Source organism: Bombina bombina, chromosome 4 (assembly GCF_027579735.1).
Source record: "Bombina bombina isolate aBomBom1 chromosome 4, aBomBom1.pri, whole genome shotgun sequence".
In the NCBI taxonomy this organism is placed as follows: Eukaryota; Metazoa; Chordata; class Amphibia; order Anura; family Bombinatoridae; genus Bombina; species Bombina bombina.
Genome location: NC_069502.1, coordinates 24,790,733 through 24,815,577, shown reverse-complemented (window position 1 = coordinate 24,815,577; position 24,845 = coordinate 24,790,733). Strand labels below are relative to the sequence as shown.

The following is a 24,845-nucleotide window of genomic DNA, read 5'->3' as shown; positions in this document are numbered from 1 at the left end:
AAGGTCTTTACACACCCCCTCCCTCTGCCCTACTGTGTTTACTGGCCCTTTAATAAAAATATAGTAGTACATACAGTACCAATGTGATTCTGTCCCACACCCTGAAATAAGGTCATTACACCCCCTCCCTCTGCCCTTCTGTGTTTACTGGCCCTTTAATAAAAATATAGTAGTACACACAGTACCAATGTGATTCTGTCCCACACCCTGAAATAAGGTCTTTACACACCCCCTCCCTCTGTCCTTCTGTGTTTACTGGCCCTTTAATAAAAATATAGTAGTACATTCAGTACCAATGTGATTCTGTCCCACACCCTGAAATAAGGTCTTTACACCCCCCCTCTGCCCTATAGTGTTTACTGGTCCTTTAATAAAAATATAGTAGTACATACAGTACCAATGTGATTCTGTCGCACACCCTGAAATAAGGTCTTTACACCCCCCCCCTCTGCCCTATAGTGTTTACTGGTCCTTTAATAAAAATATAGTAGTACATACAGTACCAATGTGATTCTGTCCCACACCCTGAAATAAGGTCTTTACACCCCCCCCCCTCTGCCCTATAGTGTTTACTGGCCCTTTAATAAAAATATAGTAGTACATACAGTACCAATGTGATTCTGTCCCACACCCTGAAATAAGGTCTTTACACACCCCCTCCCTCTGCCCTACTGTGTTTACTGGCCCTTTAATAAAAATATAGTAGTACATACAGTACCAATGTGATTATGTCCCACACCCTGAAATAAGGTCTTTACACACCCCCTCCTCTGCCCTTCTGTGTTTACTGGTCCTTTAATAATAATATAGTAGTACATACAGTACCAATGTGATTCTGTCCCACACCCTGAAATAAGGTCTTTACACACCCCTTCCTCTGCCCTACTGTGTTTACTGGCCCTTTACTAAAAATATAGTAGTACATACAGTACCATTGTGATTCTGCCCCACACCCTGAAATAAGGTCATTACACACCACCTCCCTCTGCCCTACTGTGTTTACTGGTCCTTTAATAAAAATATAGTAGTACATACAGTACCAATGTGATTCTGTCGCACACCCTGAAATAAGGTCTTTACACCCCCCCTCTGCCCTATAGTGTTTACTGGTCCTTTAATAAAAATATAGTAGTACATACAGTACCAATGTGATTCTGTCGCACACCCTGAAATAAGGTCTTTACACCCCCCCCCCCTCTGCCCTATAGTGTTTACTGGTCCTTTAATAAAAATATAGTAGTACATACAGTACCAATGTGATTCTGTCCCACACCCTGAAATAAGGTCTTTACACACCCCCTCCCTCTGTCCTTCTGTGTTTACTGGCCCTTTAATAAAAATATAGTAGTACATTCAGTACCAATGTGATTCTGTCCCACACCCTGAAATAAGGTCTTTACACCCCCCCTCTGCCCTATAGTGTTTACTGGTCCTTTAATAAAAATATAGTAGTACATACAGTACCAATGTGATTCTGTCGCACACCCTGAAATAAGGTCTTTACACCCCCCCCCCCTCTGCCCTATAGTGTTTACTGGTCCTTTAATAAAAATATAGTAGTACATACAGTACCAATGTGATTCGGTCCCACACCCTGAAATAAGGTCTTTACACCCCCCCCCCCCCTCTGCCCTATAGTGTTTACTGGCCCTTTAATAAAAATATAGTAGTACATACAGTACCAATGTGATTCTGTCCCACACCCTGAAATAAGGTCTTTACACACCCCCTCCCTCTGCCCTACTGTGTTTACTGGCCCTTTAATAAAAATATAGTAGTACATACAGTACCAATGTGATTATGTCCCACACCCTGAAATAAGGTCTTTACACACCCCCTCCTCTGCCCTTCTGTGTTTACTGGTCCTTTAATAATAATATAGTAGTACATACAGTACCAATGTGATTCTGTCCCACACCCTGAAATAAGGTCTTTACACACCCCTTCCTCTGCCCTACTGTGTTTACTGGCCCTTTACTAAAAATATAGTAGTACATACAGTACCATTGTGATTCTGCCCCACACCCTGAAATAAGGTCATTACACACCACCTCCCTCTGCCCTACTGTGTTTACTGGTCCTTTAATAAAAATATAGTAGTACATACAGTACCATTGTGATTCTGCCCCACACCCTGAAATAAGGTCTTTACACACCCCTCCCTCTGCCCTTCTGTGTTTACTGGCCCTTTAATAAAAATATAGTAGTACATACAGTACCAATGTGATTCTGTCCCACACCCTGAAATAAGGTCTTTACACACCCCCTCCCTCTGTCCTACTGTGTTTACTAGTCCTTTAATAAAAATATAGTAGTACATACAGTACCAATGTGATTCTGTCCCACACCCTGAAATAAGGTCTTTACACACCCCCTCCCTCTGCCCTACTGTGTTTACTGGCCCTTTAATAAAAATATAGTAGCACATACAGTACCAATGTGATTCTGTCCCACACCCTGAAATAAGGTCTTTACACACCCCCTCCTCTGCCCTACTATGTTTACTGGTCCTTTAATAAAAATATAGTAGTACATACAGTACCAATGTGATTCTGTCCCACACCCTGAAATAAGGTCTTTACACACCCCCTCCCTCTGCCCTACTGTGTTTACTGGCCCTTTAATAAAAATATAGTAGTACATACAGTACCAATGTGATTCTGTCCCACACCCTGAAATAAGGTCTTTACACACCCCTCCCTCTGCCCTTCTGTGTTTACTGGCCCTTTAATAAAAATATAGTAGCACACACAGTACCAATGTGATTCTGTCCCACACCCTGAAATAATGTCTTTACACACCCCCTCCCTCTGTCCTTCTGTGTTTACTGGCCCTTTAATAAAAATATAGTAGTACATATAGTACCAATGTGATTCTGTCCCACACCCTGAAATAAGGTCTTTACACCCCCTCCCTCTACCCTTCTGTGTTTACTGGCCCTTTAATAAAAATATAGTAGTACATACAGTACCAATGTGATTCTGTCCCACACCCTGAAATAAGGTCTTTACACCCCCCCCCCTCTGCCCTATAGTGTTTACTGGCCCTTTAATAAAAATATAGAAGTACATACAGTACCAATGTGATTCTGCCCCACACCCTGAAATAAGGTCTTTACACATCCCCTCCTCTGCCCTACTGTGTTTACTGGTCCTTTAATAAAAATATAGTAGTACATACAGTACCAATGTGATTCTGTCCCACACCCTGAAATAAGGTCATTACACCCCCTCCTCTGCCCTACTGTGTTTACTGGTCCTTTAATAAAAATATAGTAGTACATACAGTACCAATGTGATTCTGTCCCGCACCCTGAAATAAGGTCTTTACACACCCCCTCCCTCTGCCCTACTGTGTTTACTGGCCCTTTAATAAAAATATAGTAGTACATACAGTACCAATGGGATTCTGTCCCACACCCTGAAATAAGGTCTTTACACACCCCCTCCCTCACTATGCCCTTCTGTGTTTACTGGCCCTTTAATAAAAATATAGTAGTACATACAGTACCAATGTGATTCTGTCCCGCACCCTGAAATAAGGTCTTTACACCCCCCTCCCTCTGCCCTACTGTGTTTACTGGTCCTTTAATAAAAATATAGTAGTACATACAGTACCAATGTGATTCTGTCCCACACCCTGAAATAAGGTCATTACACCCCCTCCTCTGCCCTACTGTGTTTACTGGTCCTTTAATAAAAATATAGTAGTACATACAGTACCAATGTGATTCTGTCCGACACCCTGAAATAAGGTCAATACACCCCCTCCCTCTGCCCTACTGTGTTTACTGGCCCTTTAATAAAAATATAGTAGTACATACAGTACTAATGTGATTCTGTCCCACACCCTGAAATAAGGTCTTTACACACCCCCTCCCTCTGCCCTACTGTGTTTACTGGCCCTTTAATAAAAATATATTAGTACATACAGTACCAATGTGATTCTATCCTACACCCTGAAATAAGGTCTTTACACCCCCCCCCCCCCCCCTCTGCCCTTCTGTGTTTACTGGCCCTTTAATAAAAATATAGTAGTACATACAGTACCAATGTGATACTGTCCCACACCCTGAAATAAGGTCTTTACACACCCCCTCCCTCTGCTCTTCTGTGTTTACTGGCCCTTTAATAAAAATATAGTAGCACATACAGTACCAATGTAATTCTGTCCCACACCCTGAAATAAGGTCTTTACACCCCCGCCCTCTGCCCTACTGTGTTTACTGGCCCTTTAATAAAAATATAGTAGTACATACAGTACCAATGTGATTCTGTCCCACACCCTGAAATAAGGTCTTTACACACCCCTCCCTCTGCCCTATAGTGTTTACTGGCCCTTTAATAAAAATATAGTAGTACATACAGTACAAATGTGATTCTGTCCCACACCCTGAAATAAGCTCTTTACACACCCCTCCCTCTGCCCTATAGTGTTTACTGGCCCTTTAATAAAAATATAGTAGTACATACAGTACCAATGTGATTCTGCCCCACACCCTGAAATAAGCTCTTTACACACCCCTCCCTCTGCCCTACTGTGTTTACTGGCCCTTTACTAAAAATATAGTAGTACATACAGTACCAATGTGATTCTGTCCCACACCCTGAAATAAGATCTTTACACACACCCTCCCTCTGCCCTACTGTGTTTAATGGCCCTTTACTAAAAATATAGTAGTACATACAGTACCAATGTGATTCTGTCCCACACCCTGAAATAAGGTCTTTACACCCTCCCTTTGCCCTTCTGTGTTGCAGTCAAACCAGGAAACTGTCCATTAACAAAGGCAAGATGTGCAACTCCTCTGCCTGAACCATTGTGTAACAGTGACAGCGACTGTAAAGGTGCCCTGAAATGCTGCACCCCTCTGTGTCAACAGAAGTGCACTGATCCCATCATGGGTAAGTAAGATATGTCTTAGACCACACATCCTCAATCTTGGCTTGAGGTTTTTGAACTACATTTCCCATGATGCTCAGCCAGCTGATATGCTGGCTGAGCATCATGGGCAATGTAGTTTGAAAACCTCTGGAGGGCCAAGTTTGAGAATGTGTGTCTTAGACTCATTAAACATCCTCTGCAATAAATACTGTGTGCACAATATGTAACCTTCTTACCTGGGGTCTCCTGTCTGCATGAGATTACTGCAGCATTTAATGTAAAGAGAGATTTCCTCCATCACGCCTTGAGGTAATTTCACTTTGAACCTGATTTCATCCACTATAAATTCATTCTTACACATCGCCAAGCAAACCTACTTCTCTTACATCTACTCAAACTCTAAATGACTCTTCTTTACTTCCACTCTCTCCTCTACCCACTTGCACCCCCCCTTTATTTACCTTTAGTGCTCAAGACCTGGCAGACTGCTTTTTAAACAATATCCAAAACAACATATGCCGACACAAGTCTGCAATCTTTTCATCTCCACCCCTGCTTGCCCCCTCTGCCATACTCTGCCTATTCTCCCCAGCCACTGAGAAGGAAGTGGGTTCCTTATTGTCTTTCTCAAGTCTCACTACCTGCCCTCTAGGACCCTATCCCTTCACATCTAATACCTTCTCTGTCTTCCACCCTCACTCCAGCTCTTACTCACATATTCAACCAATCCCTTTTTACCGGTTCATTTCCTGCCTCCTTCAAATATGCAATGGTCCCCCCCCCCCCCCCCATCCTCCAAAAACCCTCCCTTAACTCTAATTCTCCTGCAAACCTACGCCCCACATCACTGCTTTCACTTGCTTCAAAAAACTAGTTTATGACTGCCTAACCCACTTTCTGCCCTCCAACTCCTTACTTGATCCCCCACAGGCTTCTGCCCCCAACACTTAACTAAAAGTTCCTTCACCACACTAAGTTTACTAATGATCTTCTTTTTGTTAAAAATAATGGCCGCTATTTTCTCTTTAACAATTCTGTGTCATTTGCTGGCGGCGACTCCTCTTCAATTCCTCTGTCTGTTGGAGTAAATCAAGGTTCTGTCCTGGTTCCTCTAGGCTCTATTTATACATCTTCACTGGGTAAACTTATCAACTTCTGTGGCTTCAAATATCATCCGTATGCTGATGGTACTCAGATCTACCTCTCCATGTGCTCTCTTTCTCCATCTGGCCCCAATGATCAAAAGTGCTACGAGGCGGAAAAGTATTACTGCTGCTATGTCGAGCGTGCCTGTCAAAATATTCCAAGCTCCGGACATAGACCCTAAACCGAAGTACCCCACGATTGCGAACTAGCACTAGACTAATACATATCTAAACCTCCACATACCCACCACAAGTATTTATCACAATAATTCTTATACCGGCACATACCCACCGCAAATACCCATCTAAACTATTTACCCCTATACCGCCACATACTCACTGCAAGTACCCATCTAAACTATTAAACCCTATACTGCCACATACCCACCGCAAATATCCATCTAAACTATTTACCCCTATACTGCCACATATTTACCGCAAATACCCATCTAAACTATTTACCCCTATACCGGCACATACCCACCGCAAATACCCATCTAAACTATTTACCCCTATACTGCCACATACCCACCGCAAATACCCATCTAAACTATTTACCCCTAAACTACCACATACCACCGCAAATACCCATCTAACCTATTTACCCCTATACCTGCACATACCCACCGCAAATATCCATCTAAATTATTTACCCCTATACCGCCACATACTCACTGCAAGTACCCATCTAAACTATTAAACCCTATACTGCCACATACCCACCGAAAAATACCCATCTAAACTATTTACCCCTATACCGGCACATACCCACTGCAAATACCCATCTAAACTATTTACCCCTATACCACCACATACTCACTGCAAGTACCCATCTAAACAATTCACCCCTATACCGCCTCATACTCACTGCAAGTACCCATCTAAACTATTTACCCCTATACCGCCACATACCAACTGCAAGTACCCATTTAAACTATTTAACCTTATACCGCCACATACTCACTGCAAGTACCCATCTAAACTATTTACCCCTATGCCGCCACATACTTACTGCAAGTACCCATTTAAACTATTAAACCCTATACCGCCACATACCCATTGCAAGTACCCATTTAAACTATTTACCCCTATACCGCCAAATACTCACTGCAAGTACCCATTTAAACTATTAAACCCTATACCGCCACATACCCACTGCAAGAACCCATTTAAACTATTTACCCCTATACCGCCAAATACTCACTGCAAGTACCCATTTAAACTATTTACCCCTATACCGCCACATATTCACTGCAAGTACCCATCTAAACTATTTACCCCTATACCACCACATACTCACTGCAAGTACCCATCTAAACTATTAAACCCTATACCGCCACATACTCACTGCAAGTACCCATCTAAACTATTTACCCCTATACCGGCACATATCCACCGCAAATACCCATCTAAACTATTTACCCCTATACTGCCACATACTCACTGCAAGTACCCATCTAAACTATTAAACCCTATACTGCCACATACCCACCGCAAATACCCATCTAAATTATTTACCCATATACTGCCACATACCCACTGCAAATACCCATCTAAACTATTTACCCCTATACCGGCACATACCCACAGCAAATACCCATCTAAACTATTTACCCCTATACTGCCACATACCCACCACAAATACCCATCTAAATTATTTGCCCCTAAACTGCCACATACCCACCGCAAATACCCATCTAAACTATTTACCCCTATACTGGCACATACCCACCACAAATACCCATCTAAACTATTTACCCCTATACCGCCACATACTCACTGCAAGTACCCATCTAAATTATTTACCCCTATACCGCCACATACCCACTGCAAGTACCCATTTAAACGATTTACCCCGATACCACCACATACTCATTGCAAGTACCCATTTAAATTATTAAACCCTATACCGGCACATACCCACCGCAAATACCCATCTAAACTATTTACCCCTATACCGCCACATATTCACTGCAAGTACCCATCTAAACTATTTACCCCTATACTGCCACATACTCACTGCAAGTACCCATCTAAACTATTAAACCCTATACCGCCACATACCCATTGCAAGTATCCATCTAAACTATTAAACCCTATACCGCCACATACTCACTGCAAGTACCCATCTAAACTATTAAACCCAATACCGCCACATACTCACTGCAAGTACCCATCAGAACTATTAAACCCTATACCACCACATACTCACTGCAAGTACCCATCTAAACTATTTACCCCTATACCACCACATACTCACTGCAAGTACCCATCTAAACTATTTACCCCTATACCGCCACATACTCACTGCAAGTACCCATCTAAACTAGTAAACCCTATACCGCCACATACTCACTGCAAGTACCCATCTAAACTATTTACCCCTATACCGCCACATACTCACTGCAAGTACCCATCTAAACTATTAAACCCTATACCGCCACATACTCACTGCAATTACCCATCTAAACTATTTACCCCTATACACCACATACTCACTGCAAGTACCCATCTAAAATATTAAACCCTATACCGCCACATACTCACTGCAATTACCCATCTAAACTATTTACCCCTATACCGCCACATACTCACTGCAAGTACCCATCTAAACTATTAAACCCTATACCGCCACATACTCAGTGCAAGTACCCATCTAAACTATTAAACCCTATACCGCCACATACTCACTGCAAGTACCCATCTAAACTATTAAACCCTATACCGCCACATACTCACTGCAAGTACCCATCTAAACTATTTACCCCTATACCGCCACATACTCACTGCAAGTACCCATCTAAACTATTTACCTCTATACCGCCACATACTCACTGCAAGTACCCATTTAAACTATTAAACCCTATACTGCCACATACTCACCGCTAATACCCATCTAAACTGTTTACCCCTATACTGCCACATACTCACTGCAAGTACCCATCTAAACTATTTACCCCTATACCGCCACATACCAACTGCAAGTACCCATTTAAACTATTTAACCTTATACCGCCACATACTCACTGCAAGTACCCATCTAAACTATTTACCCCTATGCCGCCACATACTCACTGCAAGTACCCATTTAAACTATTAAACCCTATACCGCCACATACCCATTGCAAGTACCCATTTAAACTATTTACCCCTATACCGCCAAATACTCACTGCAAGTACCCATTTAAACTATTAAACCCTATACCGCCACATACCCACTGCAAGAACCCATTTAAACTATTTACCCCTATACCGCCAAATACTCACTGCAAGTACCCATTTAAACTATTTACCCCTATACCGCCACATATTCACTGCAAGTACCCATCTAAACTATTTACCCCTATACCACCACATACTCACTGCAAGTACCCATCTAAACTATTAAACCCTATACCGCCACATACTCACTGCAAGTACCCATCTAAACTATTTACCCCTATACCGGCACATATCCACCGCAAATACCCATCTAAACTATTTACCCCTATACTGCCACATTCTCACTGCAAGTACCCATCTAAACTATTAAACCCTATACTGCCACATACCCACCGCAAATACCCATCTAAATTATTTACCCATATACTGCCACATACCCACTGCAAATACCCATCTAAACTATTTACCCCTATACCGGCACATACCCACAGCAAATACCCATCTAAACTATTTACCCCTATACTGCCACATACCCACCACAAATACCCATCTAAATTATTTGCCCCTAAACTGCCACATACCCACCGCAAATACCCATCTAAACTATTTACCCCTATACTGGCACATACCCACCACAAATACCCATCTAAACTATTTACCCCTATACCGCCACATACTCACTGCAAGTACCCATCTAAATTATTTACCCCTATACCGCCACATACCCACTGCAAGTACCCATTTAAGCAATTTACCCCGATACCACCACATACTCATTGCAAGTACCCATTTAAATTATTAAACCCTATACCGGCACATACCCACCGCAAATACCCATCTAAACTATTTACCCCTATACCGCCACATATTCACTGCAAGTACCCATCTAAACTATTTACCCCTATACTGCCACATACTCACTGCAAGTACCCATCAGAACTATTAAACCCTATACCGCCACATACCCATTGCAAGTATCCATCTAAACTATTAAACCCTATACCGCCACATACTCACTGCAAGTACCCATCTAAACTATTAAACCCAATACCGCCACATACTCACTGCAAGTACCCATCAGAACTATTAAACCCTATACCACCACATACTCACTGCAAGTACCCATCTAAACTATTTACCCCTATACCACCACATACTCACTGCAAGTACCCATCTAAACTATTTACCCCTATACCGCCACATACTCACTGCAAGTACCCATCTAAACTAGTAAACCCTATACCGCCACATACTCACTGCAAGTACCCATCTAAACTATTAAACCCAATACCGCCACATATTCACTGCAAGTACCCATCTAAATAATAAACCCTATACTGCCACATACTCACTGCAAGTACCCATCTAAACTATTTACCCCTATACCGCCACATACTCACTGCAAGTACCCATCTAAACTATTAATTGCTATACTGCCACATACTCACTGCAAGTACCCATCTAAACTATTAAACCCTATACCACCACATACTCACTGCAAGTACCCATCTAAACTATTTACCCCTATACCGCCACATACTCACTGCAAGTACCCATTTAAACTATAAACACTATACCGCCACATACTCACTGCAATTACCCATCTAAACTATTAAACCATATACCACCACATACTCACTGAAAGTACCCATCTAAACTATTAAACCCGATACCGCCACATACTCACTGCAAGTACCCATCTAAACTATTTACCCCTATACCGCCACATACTCACTGCAAGTACCCATCTAAACTATTAAACCCTATACCGCCACATACTCACTGCAAGTACCCATCTAAACTATTTACCCCTATACCGCCACATACTCTCTGCAAGTACCCATCTAAACTATTAAACCCTATACCGCCACATACTCAGTGCAAGTACCCATCTAAACTATTAAACCCTATACCTCCACATACTCACTGCAAGTACCCATCTAAACTATTAAACCCTATACCGCCACATACTCACTGCAAGTACCCATCAAAACTATTTACCCCTATACCGCCACATACTCACTGCAAGTACCCATCTAAACTATTTACCTCTATACTGCCACATACTCACTGCAGGTACCAATTTAAACTATTAAACCCTATACTGCCACATTCTCACCGCAAATACTCATCTAAATTATTTACCCCTATACCGCCACATACTCACTGCAAGTACCCATCTAAACTATTTACCCCTATACCGGCCACATACTCACTGCAAGTACCCATCTAAACTATTAAACCCTATACCGCCACATACTCACTGCAAGTACCCATCTAAACTATTAAACCCTATACCGCCACATACTCACTGCAAGTACCCATCTAAACTATTAATTGCTATACTGCCACATTCTCACTACAAGTACCCATCTAAACTATTAAACCCTATACCACTACATACTCACTGCAAGTACCCATCTAAACTATTAAACCCTATACCACCACATACTCACTGCAAGTACCCATTTAAACTATTTACCCCTATACCGCCACATACTCACTGCAAGTACCCATCTAAACTATTAAACCCTATACCGCCACATACTCACTGCAAATACCCATCTAAACTATTAAACCCTATACCGCAACATAGTCACTGCAAGTACCCATCTAAACTATTAAACCCTATACCGCCACATACTCACTGCAATTACCCATCTAAACTATTTACCCCTATACACCACATACTCACTGCAAGTACCCATCTAAAATATTAAACCCTATACCGCCACATACTCACTGCAAGTACCCATCTAAACTATTTACCCCTATACCGCCACATACTCACTGCAAGTACCCATCTAAACTATTAAACCCTATACCGCCACATACTCACTGCAAGTACCCATCTAAACTATTAAACCCTATACCGCCACATACTCACTGCAAGTACCCATCTAAACTATTAAACCCTATACCGCCACATACTCACTGCAAGTACCCATCTAAACTATTTACCCCTATACCGCCACATACTCACTGCAAGTACCCATCTAAACTATTTACCTCTATACCGCCACATACTCACTGCAAGTACCCATTTAAACTATTAAACCCTATACTGCCACATACTCACCGCAAATACCCATCTAAACTGTTTACCCCTATACTGCCACATACTCAATGCAAGTACCCATTTTAACTATTAAACCCTATACTACCACATTCTCACTGCAAATACCCATCCAAATTATTTACCCCTATACCGCCACATACTCACTGCAAGTACCCATCTAAACTATTTACCCCTATACCGCCACATACTCACTCTAAGTACCCATCTAAACTGTTAAACCCTATACTGCCACATACTCACTGCAAGTACCCATTTAAACTATTAAATCCTATACCGCCACATACTCACTGCAAGTACCCATCTAAACTATTTACCCCTATACCGCCACATACTCACTGCAAGTACCTATCTAAACTATTAAACCCTATACTGCCACATACTCACTGCAAGTACCCATCTAAACTATTTAACCATATACCGCCACATACTCACTGCAAGTACCCATCTAAACTATTTACCCCTATACCGCCACATACTCACTGCAAGTACCCATTTAAACTATTAAACCCTATACCGCCACATACTCACTGCAAGTACCCATCTAAACTACTTACCCCTATACCGCCACATACTCACTGCAAGTACCCATCTAAACTATTTACCCCTATACCGCCACATACTCTCTGCAAGTACCCATCTAAACTATTAAACCCTATACCGCCACATACTCAGTGCAAGTACCCATCTAAACTATTAAACCCTATACCTCCACATACTCACTGCAAGTACCCATCTAAACTATTAAACCCTATACCGCCACATACTCACTGCAAGTACCCATCAAAACTATTTACCCCTATACCGCCACATACTCACTGCAAGTACCCATCTAAACTATTTACCTCTATACTGCCACATACTCACTGCAGGTACCAATTTAAACTATTAAACCCTATACTGCCACATTCTCACCGCAAATACCCATCTAAATTATTTACCCCTATACCGCCACATACTCACTGCAAGTACCCATCTAAACTATTTACCCCTATACCGGCCACATACTCACTGCAAGTACCCATCTAAACTATTAAACCCTATACCGCCACATACTCACTGCAAGTACCCATCTAAACTATTAAACCCTATACCGCCACATACTCACTGCAAGTACCCATCTAAACAATAAACCCTATACTGCCACATACTCACTGCAAGTACCCATCTAAACTATTTACCCCTATACCGCCACATACTCACTGCAAGTACCCATCTAAACTATTAATTGCTATACTGCCACATTCTCACTACAAGTACCCATCTAAACTATTAAACCCTATACCACTACATACTCACTGCAAGTACCCATCTAAACTATTAAACCCTATACCACCACATACTCACTGCAAGTACCCATTTAAACTATTTACCCCTATACCGCCACATACTCACTGCAAGTACCCATCTAAACTATTAAACCCTATACCGCCACATACTCACTGCAAATACCCATCTAAACTATTAAACCCTATACCGCAACATAGTCACTGCAAGTACCCATCTAAACTATTAAACCCTATACCGCCACATACTCACTGCAATTACCCATCTAAACTATTTACCCCTATACACCACATACTCACTGCAAGTACCCATCTAAAATATTAAACCCTATACCGCCACATACTCACTGCAAGTACCCATCTAAACTATTTACCCCTATACCGCCACATACTCACTGCAAGTACCCATCTAAACTATTAAACCCTATACCGCCACATACTCAGTGCAAGTACCCATCTAAACTATTAAACCCTATACCGCCACATACTCACTGCAAGTACCCATCTAAACTATTAAACCCTATACCGCCACATACTCACTGCAAGTACCCATCTAAACTATTTACCCCTATACCGCCACATACTCACTGCAAGTACCCATCTAAACTATTTACCTCTATACCGCCACATACTCACTGCAAGTACCCATTTAAACTATTAAACCCTATACTGCCACATACTCACCGCAAATACCCATCTAAACTGTTTACCCCTATACTGCCACATACTCACTGCAAGTACCCATTTTAACTATTAAACCCTATACTACCACATTCTCACTGCAAATACCCATCCAAATTATTTACCCCTATACCGCCACATACTCACTGCAAGTACCCATCTAAACTATTTACCCCTATACCGCCACATACTCACTCTAAGTACCCATCTAAACTGTTAAACCCTATACTGCCACATACTCACTGCAAGTACCCATTTAAACTATTAAATCCTATACCGCCACATACTCACTGCAAGTACCCATCTAAACTATTTACCCCTATACCGCCACATACTCACTGCAAGTACCTATCTAAACTATTAAACCCTATACTGCCACATACTCACTGCAAGTACCCATCTAAACTATTTAACCATATACCGCCACATACTCACTGCAAGTACCCATCTAAACTATTTACCCCTATACCGCCACATACTCACTGCAAGTACCCATTTAAACTATTAAACCCTATACCGCCACATACTCACTGCAAGTACCCATCTAAACTACTTACCCCTATACCGCCACATACTCACTGCAAGTAACCATTTAAACTATTTACCCCTATACCACCACATACTCACTGCAAGTACCCATCTAAACTATTAAACCCTATACTGCCACATACTCACTGCAAGTATCCATCTAAACTATTTACCCCTATACCGCCACATACTCACTGCAAGTACCCATCTATACTATTTACCCCTATACTGCCACATACTCACTGCAAGTACCCATCTAAACTATTAAACCCTATACTGCCACATACTCACTGCAAGTACCCATCTAAACTATTTACCCCTATACCACCACATACTCACTGCAAGTACCCATCTAAATTATTAAACACTATACTGCCACATACTCACTGCATGTACCCATCTAAATCATGTTAATCATTACACTGGCACAAACCCACTGCTAATACCCATCTAAACTATTAACCCCAATATTACCACTAGCTCACCGCAGGTACTCTACCCTATTAACCCCTAAACCACCACTAGCTGACCACAATTACCCTACACTGTTAACCCCTAAACTGCCACAACCCCCAACACAAATTGACTCTACTCTACCTAACACCTAACACCCCGCTAAGCTAAACCCCCTCTAAACTAAATTTTTAAGTTACTTGAAAATAAAAAATCTGTTACAGAATAAAACGCGTCTGTTACATAAAATAAAAAATCTAAGTTACAGAATAAAACACGTCTAAGTTACATAAAATAAAAAATCTGTTACAGAATAAAACACGTCTAAGTTACATAAAATAAAAAATCTAAGTTACAGAATAAGACACGTCTGTTACATAAAATAAAAAAATCTAAGTTACAGAATAAAACACGTCTGTTACATAAAATAAAAAAATCTAAGTTACAGAATAAAACACGTCTGTTACATAAAATAAAAAAATATAAGTTACAGAATAAGACACGTTTGTTACATCAAATAAAAAAATATAAGTTACAGAATAAAATACGTCTGTTACATAAAATAAAAAATCTAAGTTACAGAATAAAACACGTCTGTTACATAAAATAAAAAAATCTAAGTTACAGAATAAGACACGTCTGTTACATAAAATAAAAAAATCTAAGTTACAGAATAAAACATGTCTGTTACATAAAATAAAAAATCTAAGTTACAGAATAAAACACGTCTGTTACATAAAATAAAAAAATCTAAGTTACAGAATAAGACACGTCTAAGTTACATAAAATACAAAATCTAAGTTACAGAATAAGACACGTCTGTTACATAAAATAAATAAATCTAAGTTACAGAATAAAACACGTCTAAGTTACATAAAATACAAAATCTAAGTTACAGAATAAAACACGTCTAAGTTACATAAAATACAAAATCTAAGTTACAGAATAAAACACGTCTAAGTTACATAAAATAAAAAATCTAAGTTACAGAATAAGACACGTCTGTTACATAAAATAAAAAAATCTAAATTACAGAATAAAACGCGTCTGTTACATAAAATAAAAAATCTAAGTTACAGAATAAGACACGTCTGTTACATAAAATAAAAAAATCTAAGTTACAGAATAAAACACGTCTGTTACATAAAATAAAAAATCTAAGTTACAGAATAAAACACGTCTGTTACATAAAATAAAAAAATCGAAGTTACAGAATAAAACACGTCTGTTACATAAAATAAAAAATCTAAGTTACAGAATAAGACACGTCTGTTACATAAAATAAATAAATCTAAGTTACAGAATAAAACACGTCTAAGTTACATAAAATACAAAATCTAAGTTACAGAATAAAACACGTCTAAGTTACATAAAATACAAAATCTAAGTTACAGAATAAAACACGTCTAAGTTACATAAAATAAAATATCTAAGTTACAGAATAAAACACGTCTAAATTACATAAAATAAAAAATCTAAGTTACAGAATAAAACACGTCTGTTACATAAAATAAAAAATCTAAGTTACAGAATAAAACACGTCTAAATTACATAAAATAAAAAATCTAAGTTACAGAATAAGACACGTCTGTTACGTAAAATAAATAATCTAAGTTACAGAATAAAACACGTCTGTTACATAAAATAAAAAATCTAAGTTACAGAATAAAACACGTCTGTTACGTAAAATAAAAAATCTAAGTTACAGAATAAAACACGTCTAAGTTACATAAAATAAAAAATCTAAGTTACAGAATAAGACACGTCTGTTACATAAAATAAAAAATCTAAGTTACAGAATAAAACACGTCTAAGTTACATAAAATAAAAAATCTAAGTTACAGAATAAAACACGTCTGTTACATAAAATAAAAAATCTAAGTTACAGAATAAGACACGTCTGTTACATAAAATAAAAAAATCTAAGTTACAGAATAAAACACGTCTGTTACATAAAATAAAAAAATCTAAGTTACAGAATAAGACACGTCTGTTACATAAAATAAAAAATCTAAGTTACAGAATAAAACACGTCTGTTACATAAAATAAAAAAATCTAAGTTACAGAATAAGACACGTCTAAGTTACATAAAATAAAAAAATCTAAGTTACAGAATAAAACACATCTAAATTACATAAAATAAAAAATCTAAGTTACAGAATAAAACACATCTAAATTACATAAAATAAAAAATCTAAGTTACAGAATAAAACACGTCTGTTACATAAAATAAAAAATCTAAGTTACAGAATAAAACACGTCTGTTACATAAAATAAAAAACTAAGTTACAGAATAAAACACGTCTAAGTTACAATTACAATTGCCCTTAAAAGGGCCTTTTGCAGGGCATTGTCCTAAAGTTAAGGCAGCTCTTTTACATTTTAATAAATTACACCAACCCCTATACAATTTAAATAACCTGCCACCCCCCAAAATAATAGTCTAACTACCAAACCTATCCTAAAAATTCAAATAAAATAAAAAATCATATTCTTTAACCCCTTAAGGACAAGGACATTTTTCAATTTCTTTCCCTTAAAGGGACAGTCAAGTCCAAGAAAAACTTTCATGATTTAAATAGGGCATGTCATTTTTAAACAACTTCCCAATTTACTTTTATCACCAATTTGGCTTTGTTCTCTTGGTATTCTTAGTTGAACGCTAAACCTAGGAGGTTCATATGCTAATTTCTTAGACCCTGAAAATTGCCTCTAATCTGAATGCATTTTGAGCACTAGAGGGCATTAGTTCATGTATTTCATATAGATAACATTGAGCTAATGCACGTGAAGTGACCTAGGAGTGAGCACTGATTGGCTAAAATGCAAGTCTGTCAAAAGAACTGAAATAGGGGGGCAGTCAGCAGAAGCTTAGATAGAAGGTTATTATTATAAAAGTGATTAAAAAAGTGTATTATTATAACTCTGTTGGTTATGCAAAACTCGGGAATGGGTAATAAAGGGATTATCTTTCTTTTTAAACAACAAAAATTCTGGTGTTGACTGTCCCTTTAAGTACCAGGGCTATTTTTACATTTCCCGGGTGTTTGTGTTTAGCTGTAATATTCCTCTTACTCATTTACTTTACCCACACATATTATGTACCGTTTTTCTCCCCATAAAATTGACTTTAAAGATACCGTTATTTTCATCATATCTTAAAATTTACTATAAATTTTGTTTTATGAAATATGATGAAAAAATTGAAAAAAACACACTTTTTCTAACTTTGACCCCCAAAATCTGTTACAATTCTACAACCACCAAAAAACACCCATGCTAAATAGTTTATAAATTTTGTCCTGAGTTTAGAAATACCCAATGTTTACAGGTTCTTTGCTTTTATTGCAAGTTATAGGGCATGAAATACAAGTAGCACTTTGCTATTTCATTTTTTTTTTTTTCAATATTAGCGCTAGTGACCCCACATTTCCAATTACTCGTTTCTTAACCAAAAAATACACAACACCGTATTGGGAGAGAAAAGGCCGCAGCTTATTTATTAACAAACCAAATAAATTAACATTGTTTAACTTAACTTTTACAACATCATTTTACCACACCTCAGTGCTTGCTCTTACTTTACTATAAGCCTCACTTCCTTTCTTACACCTCAATAAATACCATCCTCAATAGGACATAGAAAGCCTCAATAGGACATAGAAAGCACCTCCGCCATTGCTGCGACAATCCACCGACTTAAATATCTAGGGAGGGAGGGCGGGACACACCTCCTACCGTGCTGCTCCTGTAAGGACACCTGTGACCTCACTTCCTGACCCGGGGCTTATCTACCTTCTTCAGCCCCACCCACCTTAGAATGTTCCACTCCTAGGCAAGTGGGGTCACAGGTGCCCTTCTTTAATTCTTTCATACAGGCCTTTTCTTGACCCCACATTTCCAATTACTCGTTTCTTAACCAATAAATACACAACACCGTATTGGGAGAGAAAAGGCCGCAGCTTATTTATTAACAAACCAAATAAATTAACATTATTTAACTTAACTTTTACAACATTATTTTACCACACCTCAGTGCTTGCTCTTACTTTACTGTAAGCCCCCACCCCTTCCAGGGCGGGGCGTACCCTCACTTCCTTTCTTACACCTCAATAAATACCAGCCATACTCTATTAGGCGTAAGCCTCAATAGGACATAGCAAGCACCTCCGCCACAACTCGCTCCCTAGCGAGTACCACCACTTAAAGCTAATGCCTTTTCAATCCCCTCCCGCAGTGTGAAATTAAACAGATGCAACCCTACTTTATTAAGGTGCACTCCGTCCTTCAGGTAAAAGCACCTACCTGAATCTCCTTTGAATTCTACATGGCATAAGCCAACCCCAACCCCCAACTTCCTTACATACCCAGTGATTGTCCTATTAACCTTCCGTCTGGAAGCCTCCAACTTTTTTATGTCCCACGCCGCATTCCATGTTACCCTACTCTCAATCTCCGACCAAACCAAAACTCAACCCCCGGAAACAACTGTACTAGCCTATCCAAACCCCTCTTAATGTCCCCGATTAATTCCTTCTGCTGCATAAACCCTAGATCATTTCCACCTGCGTGTAAAACTAACACATTCGGAGGGTAGAAAAGCCTGGCATATTCAACCACCGTACCCACTACCTGCTCCCATTTCATTCCCCGCATTCCAAACCATTTCATTATTAAACGGTCCCTCCTAAAACCCAGTTGGATCCCGTCTGGTTTCACCGCTGCCGCCTTCCTTGCCCAGAAAACATAGGAGTGTCCTACAATCCAACACCTTCTTGAATCTGCCAAATAAATCAAAAGATGTCAGAAACTCCCCTCACAACACCAAACCCGGCCTCACGTACCCCCTGAATCTCTCAGATCTCCATCTTCCGAGCCTCCTAATAACCGCCGCTTCTAACCCCAAGTTCACCGCCTCAGTCGCTGCTCCGATCCTAAATGAATGTGACCCGAACTCAGTGCCCCCCATTCCCATTATCCCCAATGCCTTTCTCATGATAGCTATAAACTGAAACCGTGACAACGACAACCCATCCTCATGTACTAGCAACGGGCCTACTCTGTGCCTGGCCACACCCAAGTATTATCTTACCGTTCCTACTGGGCAACACTCGCCACCAATCTCCCTTAATACAACCGCGGCTCCCCTACCCTCTTGGTCCGTCTTAGACCTCCTCACCCACAACTCTACCACCCCGTCCTCTAACGCAACATCCTGCTTCCCCATGCCACTCCTGTCCCGTTGGTTCTTGCCTACCAATTCAGACACCCGAAACGCCCCAAAAAAGGCCAACACAAACGCTGTTTTAAACAACAACTCCTCATACCTTGAAAAACATACCCTACTTAAGTTCGCCACGAGCCCTTGCAGAATTGCAAATGTAACCGGTCTACGCCGGTCAATACGCGACCCTCCCCTGCACATACCCCGGACCGCCATCCGGGCCACAAAAACTTTTGTCAGATCCTCTTTTCCCATTAACTGAAAAAGAAATGCCATCGCCGCCATTCTCTTACGCACCTCAGAAGGCGACAGCCCTTCCCTTTCCCATGAGCCTAACCAGTCCAGCCAAAACATTAAGCAGCTCCTCCTATTCTCATACAGCTGCACATCCACCAGCCTCTGTTCCCACACCTTTCACACTCGGGCGTAAGCCCTCCATGTATTAGGTGCTAGCGCTCCGCTTACCAAGCTCAACACTCCTGGCAACCCAGTTGTCACAAGTCCTCGGGGCATACGGCACCTTCCTGCTCCGCCTCCGGGGCCACCTCTCGGAACCTGTCCCACTGAAATAGTGACAAAGCATCAGCGATAACATTCAACCGCCTGGGACATGTACCGCCCTGAAAGAGATGTTACACCTCAAACACTCCAAAACAAACACTCTCAGGAGCCTTATCACCACCGGCGAATTCACCATCAGGCGGTTGATTGCCCACACCACGCCCTGGTTGTCTGAATGGAAACACACCCTTTTATTGCTCAATCGCTCAGGCCAAATCCGCAGTGCCACAACCAGAGGGAACTACTCCAAGAAAGTTAAGTTCTTGGTCAAACCCCACTCGGCCCACACTCCGGGCCACTTTCCCACACACCACTGGCCTTTCAAGTATGCTCCAAAACCATGGGCCCTTGCGGCGTCCGTGTACAGACACAGCTGGTCATCCGACCAGCCTTTTTCTTGCATTATGATCTTCCCATTAAATTCCTCCAAGAATATTTGCCACACCTTTAAGTCCTCCTTCACCTCCTTCGACAGCTTGATGTGGTGTCTAGGGTTCGAAACCCCCACTGTCAACAGTGACAACCGTCAGCAAAATATACGGCCAATGGGCATGATCCTGCCAGCAAAGTTTAGCTTCCCTAACAATGATTGAATTTCCTTGAGGGTAGCCTTCTTGCTCCCTACCATCTTGCCAATGACCATCCTAAGGTCTATCACTTTGTCCTCTGGCATCCTGCATTCCATCCTGACTGAATCCATTTGGATTCCCAGAAAACTTAACGACGTTCTCGGGCCCTCCGATTTTTCTGCCACCACCGGGATTCCAAAGTCCCTAGTCACCCGTCCAAATACCTGGACTAACCATTCATACACCGTCGAGCCAGCTGGACCAACAAACAAAAACTCATCTAAGTAGTGCACTACTGATGAAATGCCCGCCGTCTGTTTCACCACCAACTCCACAAAGGAACTGAACCTCTCAAAGTATGAACATGAGATGGAACAACCTATCGGGAGACATAGGTTCACAAAAAAGGATCCTTCCATCACACACCCCAACAAGTGATGACATCTCGGATGAACTGGGAGAAGGCGAAAGGCCAATTCAACATCAGCCTTCGCCATCAATGCTCCCCTCCCTGCTGCCCTCACCAGCTCCACTGCCTTGTCGAAAGATGCATACTTCACCGAGACTAACTCCGGATCAATGTCATCATTGACTGACAAACCCTTTGGGTAAGACAAGTGGTGGATCATCCGGTATTGCCCCCAAACCTTTTTAGTTACCACCCCCAGCGGTGATACCCTTAAATTGGGTAATGGCGGATCCTTAAAAGAACCCACCATTCTACCCAACTTAACCTCTTTCCAAACTTTCTCTCTCAACACCTCCGGGTGCTCCCTGGCTGACTTCAAATTACCCATGACCCCCCCCACATACTGTTCTCTGAGCGGGATCATAAAGCCCAAACTGAACCCCGTTAGGATCAGTTCAGCATTCCCCGCGTGCCCCCGTTCATGGGCGTATGCCTCTAACCATGGCACCATCCTTTCGACCCTCACCGGCGTCCGTGCCCGCTGCACCCATGTCCCCTGGCCTGGTCCATTGCTTACCCTTTCTGAGGCATTTAGCAAAGGAATGGATCCCTCGGCAACCAGAACACTCGTGCTTGTATTTGCAAGATGCCCCAAATCTGCACTGCCCCTCATTGAACTAGAAACACAATCCTTTCCGGATTGCTGTTGCCGATCCTCCAGTACTTCTGCTCCCAGCCCCCTGCCCGAAGCTCTGAAAGGAATAGTTCCCCCGCAAGGGGGTCATCATCTCGAGCCATATCCCCATATCCCTAATATTCCAACTCATTTCCGGACGCACAGCCATCCACTGTCGAAAACCCTCAACGTATCTCCACCACGCCATGCCCCCGTATGTTCTGTATGCACCCGCAATTTCATCATAATAACAAAACAGCGAAGAACCCTGATCTGGTGCCTTCTCACATATGACACTGGCCAAAATGCAAAAGGCCCGCGACCAGTTGCAAAAAGTCTTTGGCAATTTACGCCATCGCTTCCTACGTTCCTCCACCTCCTTCTTACCCTTCTCCTTCTCGTCCTCCTTAACCTCCAAGACATGCTCTAGGGGCAATAAAGAGAAAATCTCTACAAATTCCCGCTTCCCAATCTTTTCCCTCAGCTCATTGGTCAAGTGAATCCCAAACGGACCTACTGAACAAAGACATGGTCTCCTAAGGGCCCCTTCTGGTACCCTTACCACCTCGGCCCCGCTTGCCACTGGGACCTCTGCCCCGCTCCCCGCACTTGCCTGCGGCCCACCCATGGCCGTACTAGGCCCGGGGGACACCCATGCTGCTGCTACCGAAGCCCTCCCCCCGGTCTCTCTAATGTCGCTAACAAACTCTTCAAACCCGCGACCATCGCCTCCCTCTCTCCAGTCACTGCCTCATTCACGCCGGGTGCCCCACCAGCCATCTCACCTGCTGGCTGCTGCACTGTCTCTGGTCCATCCGCTCATACTGGCCTCGCCTCCTCCCTGTGGCTTCTGTCTCTATCCCCTTCCTCTCGTCCTCTGCTAGCGTCCAGCCTCCTCCGTACAGCTTCCCTCTTGGCAGGTGATCTCTCTCTGCCGTGCCTGCTCCGGTCACGGCTCCTACCCACCCGCGCCCATGTGGGAGATGCTGGTGGTCCTCCTCCCCACGTCCTCCTCAGCGGTGACCTGGACCTCCTGCGTCCACCCGCGATCACTGTCCTGTCCGGAAGGGTGTCCCTCCTCTCCGTTCTGCCGCTTTCACCTGTTGCCTCTAATGGGGACATAGCAATAACATCCCTCCCCTCAGAGTTCCCCCTAACCACTGACCCCCCCCCCCTGTGAGTCCCTGCCACCTGCCCCCTCCACTCTTTTGAGGAGACAATAACTGCAAGATCTGTGCAAAGGCAGACAGATCTCCTACCTGACCCGCCGTCCTTGGTCCTGCTGATGTTCCTTCTAGGGAATACTCCTCTTCCTCGCCAAAGTCGCCGCTGGCATTGAGCTCAAGCGGCGGCTCCGTATACCGCTCCTGTTGTGCTGGGGTCTCCCTTCCACTGGCGTTTATAGCCTCCTCGACCCTCCGTTCTTCCCTAACCAATCCTGAAACATATTAAAAGTATTAAAACAGCCCATAACAATTGGGGAACCCCCCCCCCCCATAGCCTATATCCCCTCTTCCTTATATTTTATTTATTTTTTTTGTTTTATATATCAGTCTCTCCACCCATGCCCCTATCCCACCTCGACAATACTTAATTCTCTGACAAAACATGGACCAAATTATGTTATTAAGTTATTAATATAATCTCTGCACTAGAAAATGAAGAACAAGAAATATCGAATATCAGGTAGAAATGTTTATACTTTCAGCCCCTGCCGCAAACATGCAAGGAACTGCCCAGAGAAAAGTTAGATCAATTCTTCCTTTAAAACAGGAATTATACTTCCCATGGTAGTTTTGCGAGATGGGGGGTTACAAATCCTGCTGTGCATAGAGTAATATGGTTATAGGTAGCCGGCAGAATTAAATGCATATTAGCTAAATGGAAATTTTGTCTCTTTGCCCTTTTCATTTTTCCAGAAAACAATCATATTACACGAAATCATGGTGCACAGTCTAGATACTAAACATTGGACAAGTCAAATTCATAATAATAGGTGCAGGCCCTATCCGCGGACTCCCCTGCCCACACTACCCCTTCCGCTACTCCGCAAACCCTTTTTCTTTATCTTATTGGGCCAACCACCACTTTATCTACAGTGGGGTGCCATCCTAAGCATTCCCCTTCCTGCCGTTAACACTAACCAGACGCGGGCTCTCCCGCCGCCTAAGGCCATCTTTCCGGCCCTCC

General features: G+C 41.8%; 1 protein-coding gene across 4 annotated transcripts in view; it reads left to right on the top strand.

Annotated features, from left to right (window-relative positions):
- LOC128655854 (keratin-associated protein 10-4) overlaps positions 1–24,845 on the top strand; it is a 337,059-nt gene that overhangs the window by 147,129 nt on the left and 165,085 nt on the right. For 3 of the 4 annotated variants that reach the window (XM_053709423.1, XM_053709425.1, XM_053709422.1), the window contains one exon: positions 4,761–4,904. The exons of the other annotated variant lie outside the window; for it this stretch is intronic. In XM_053709423.1, the coding sequence (XP_053565398.1) occupies positions 4,761–4,904 (144 nt within the window). The remainder of the gene's footprint in view (positions 1–4,760; positions 4,905–24,845) is intronic. 4 annotated transcript variants of the gene reach the window in all.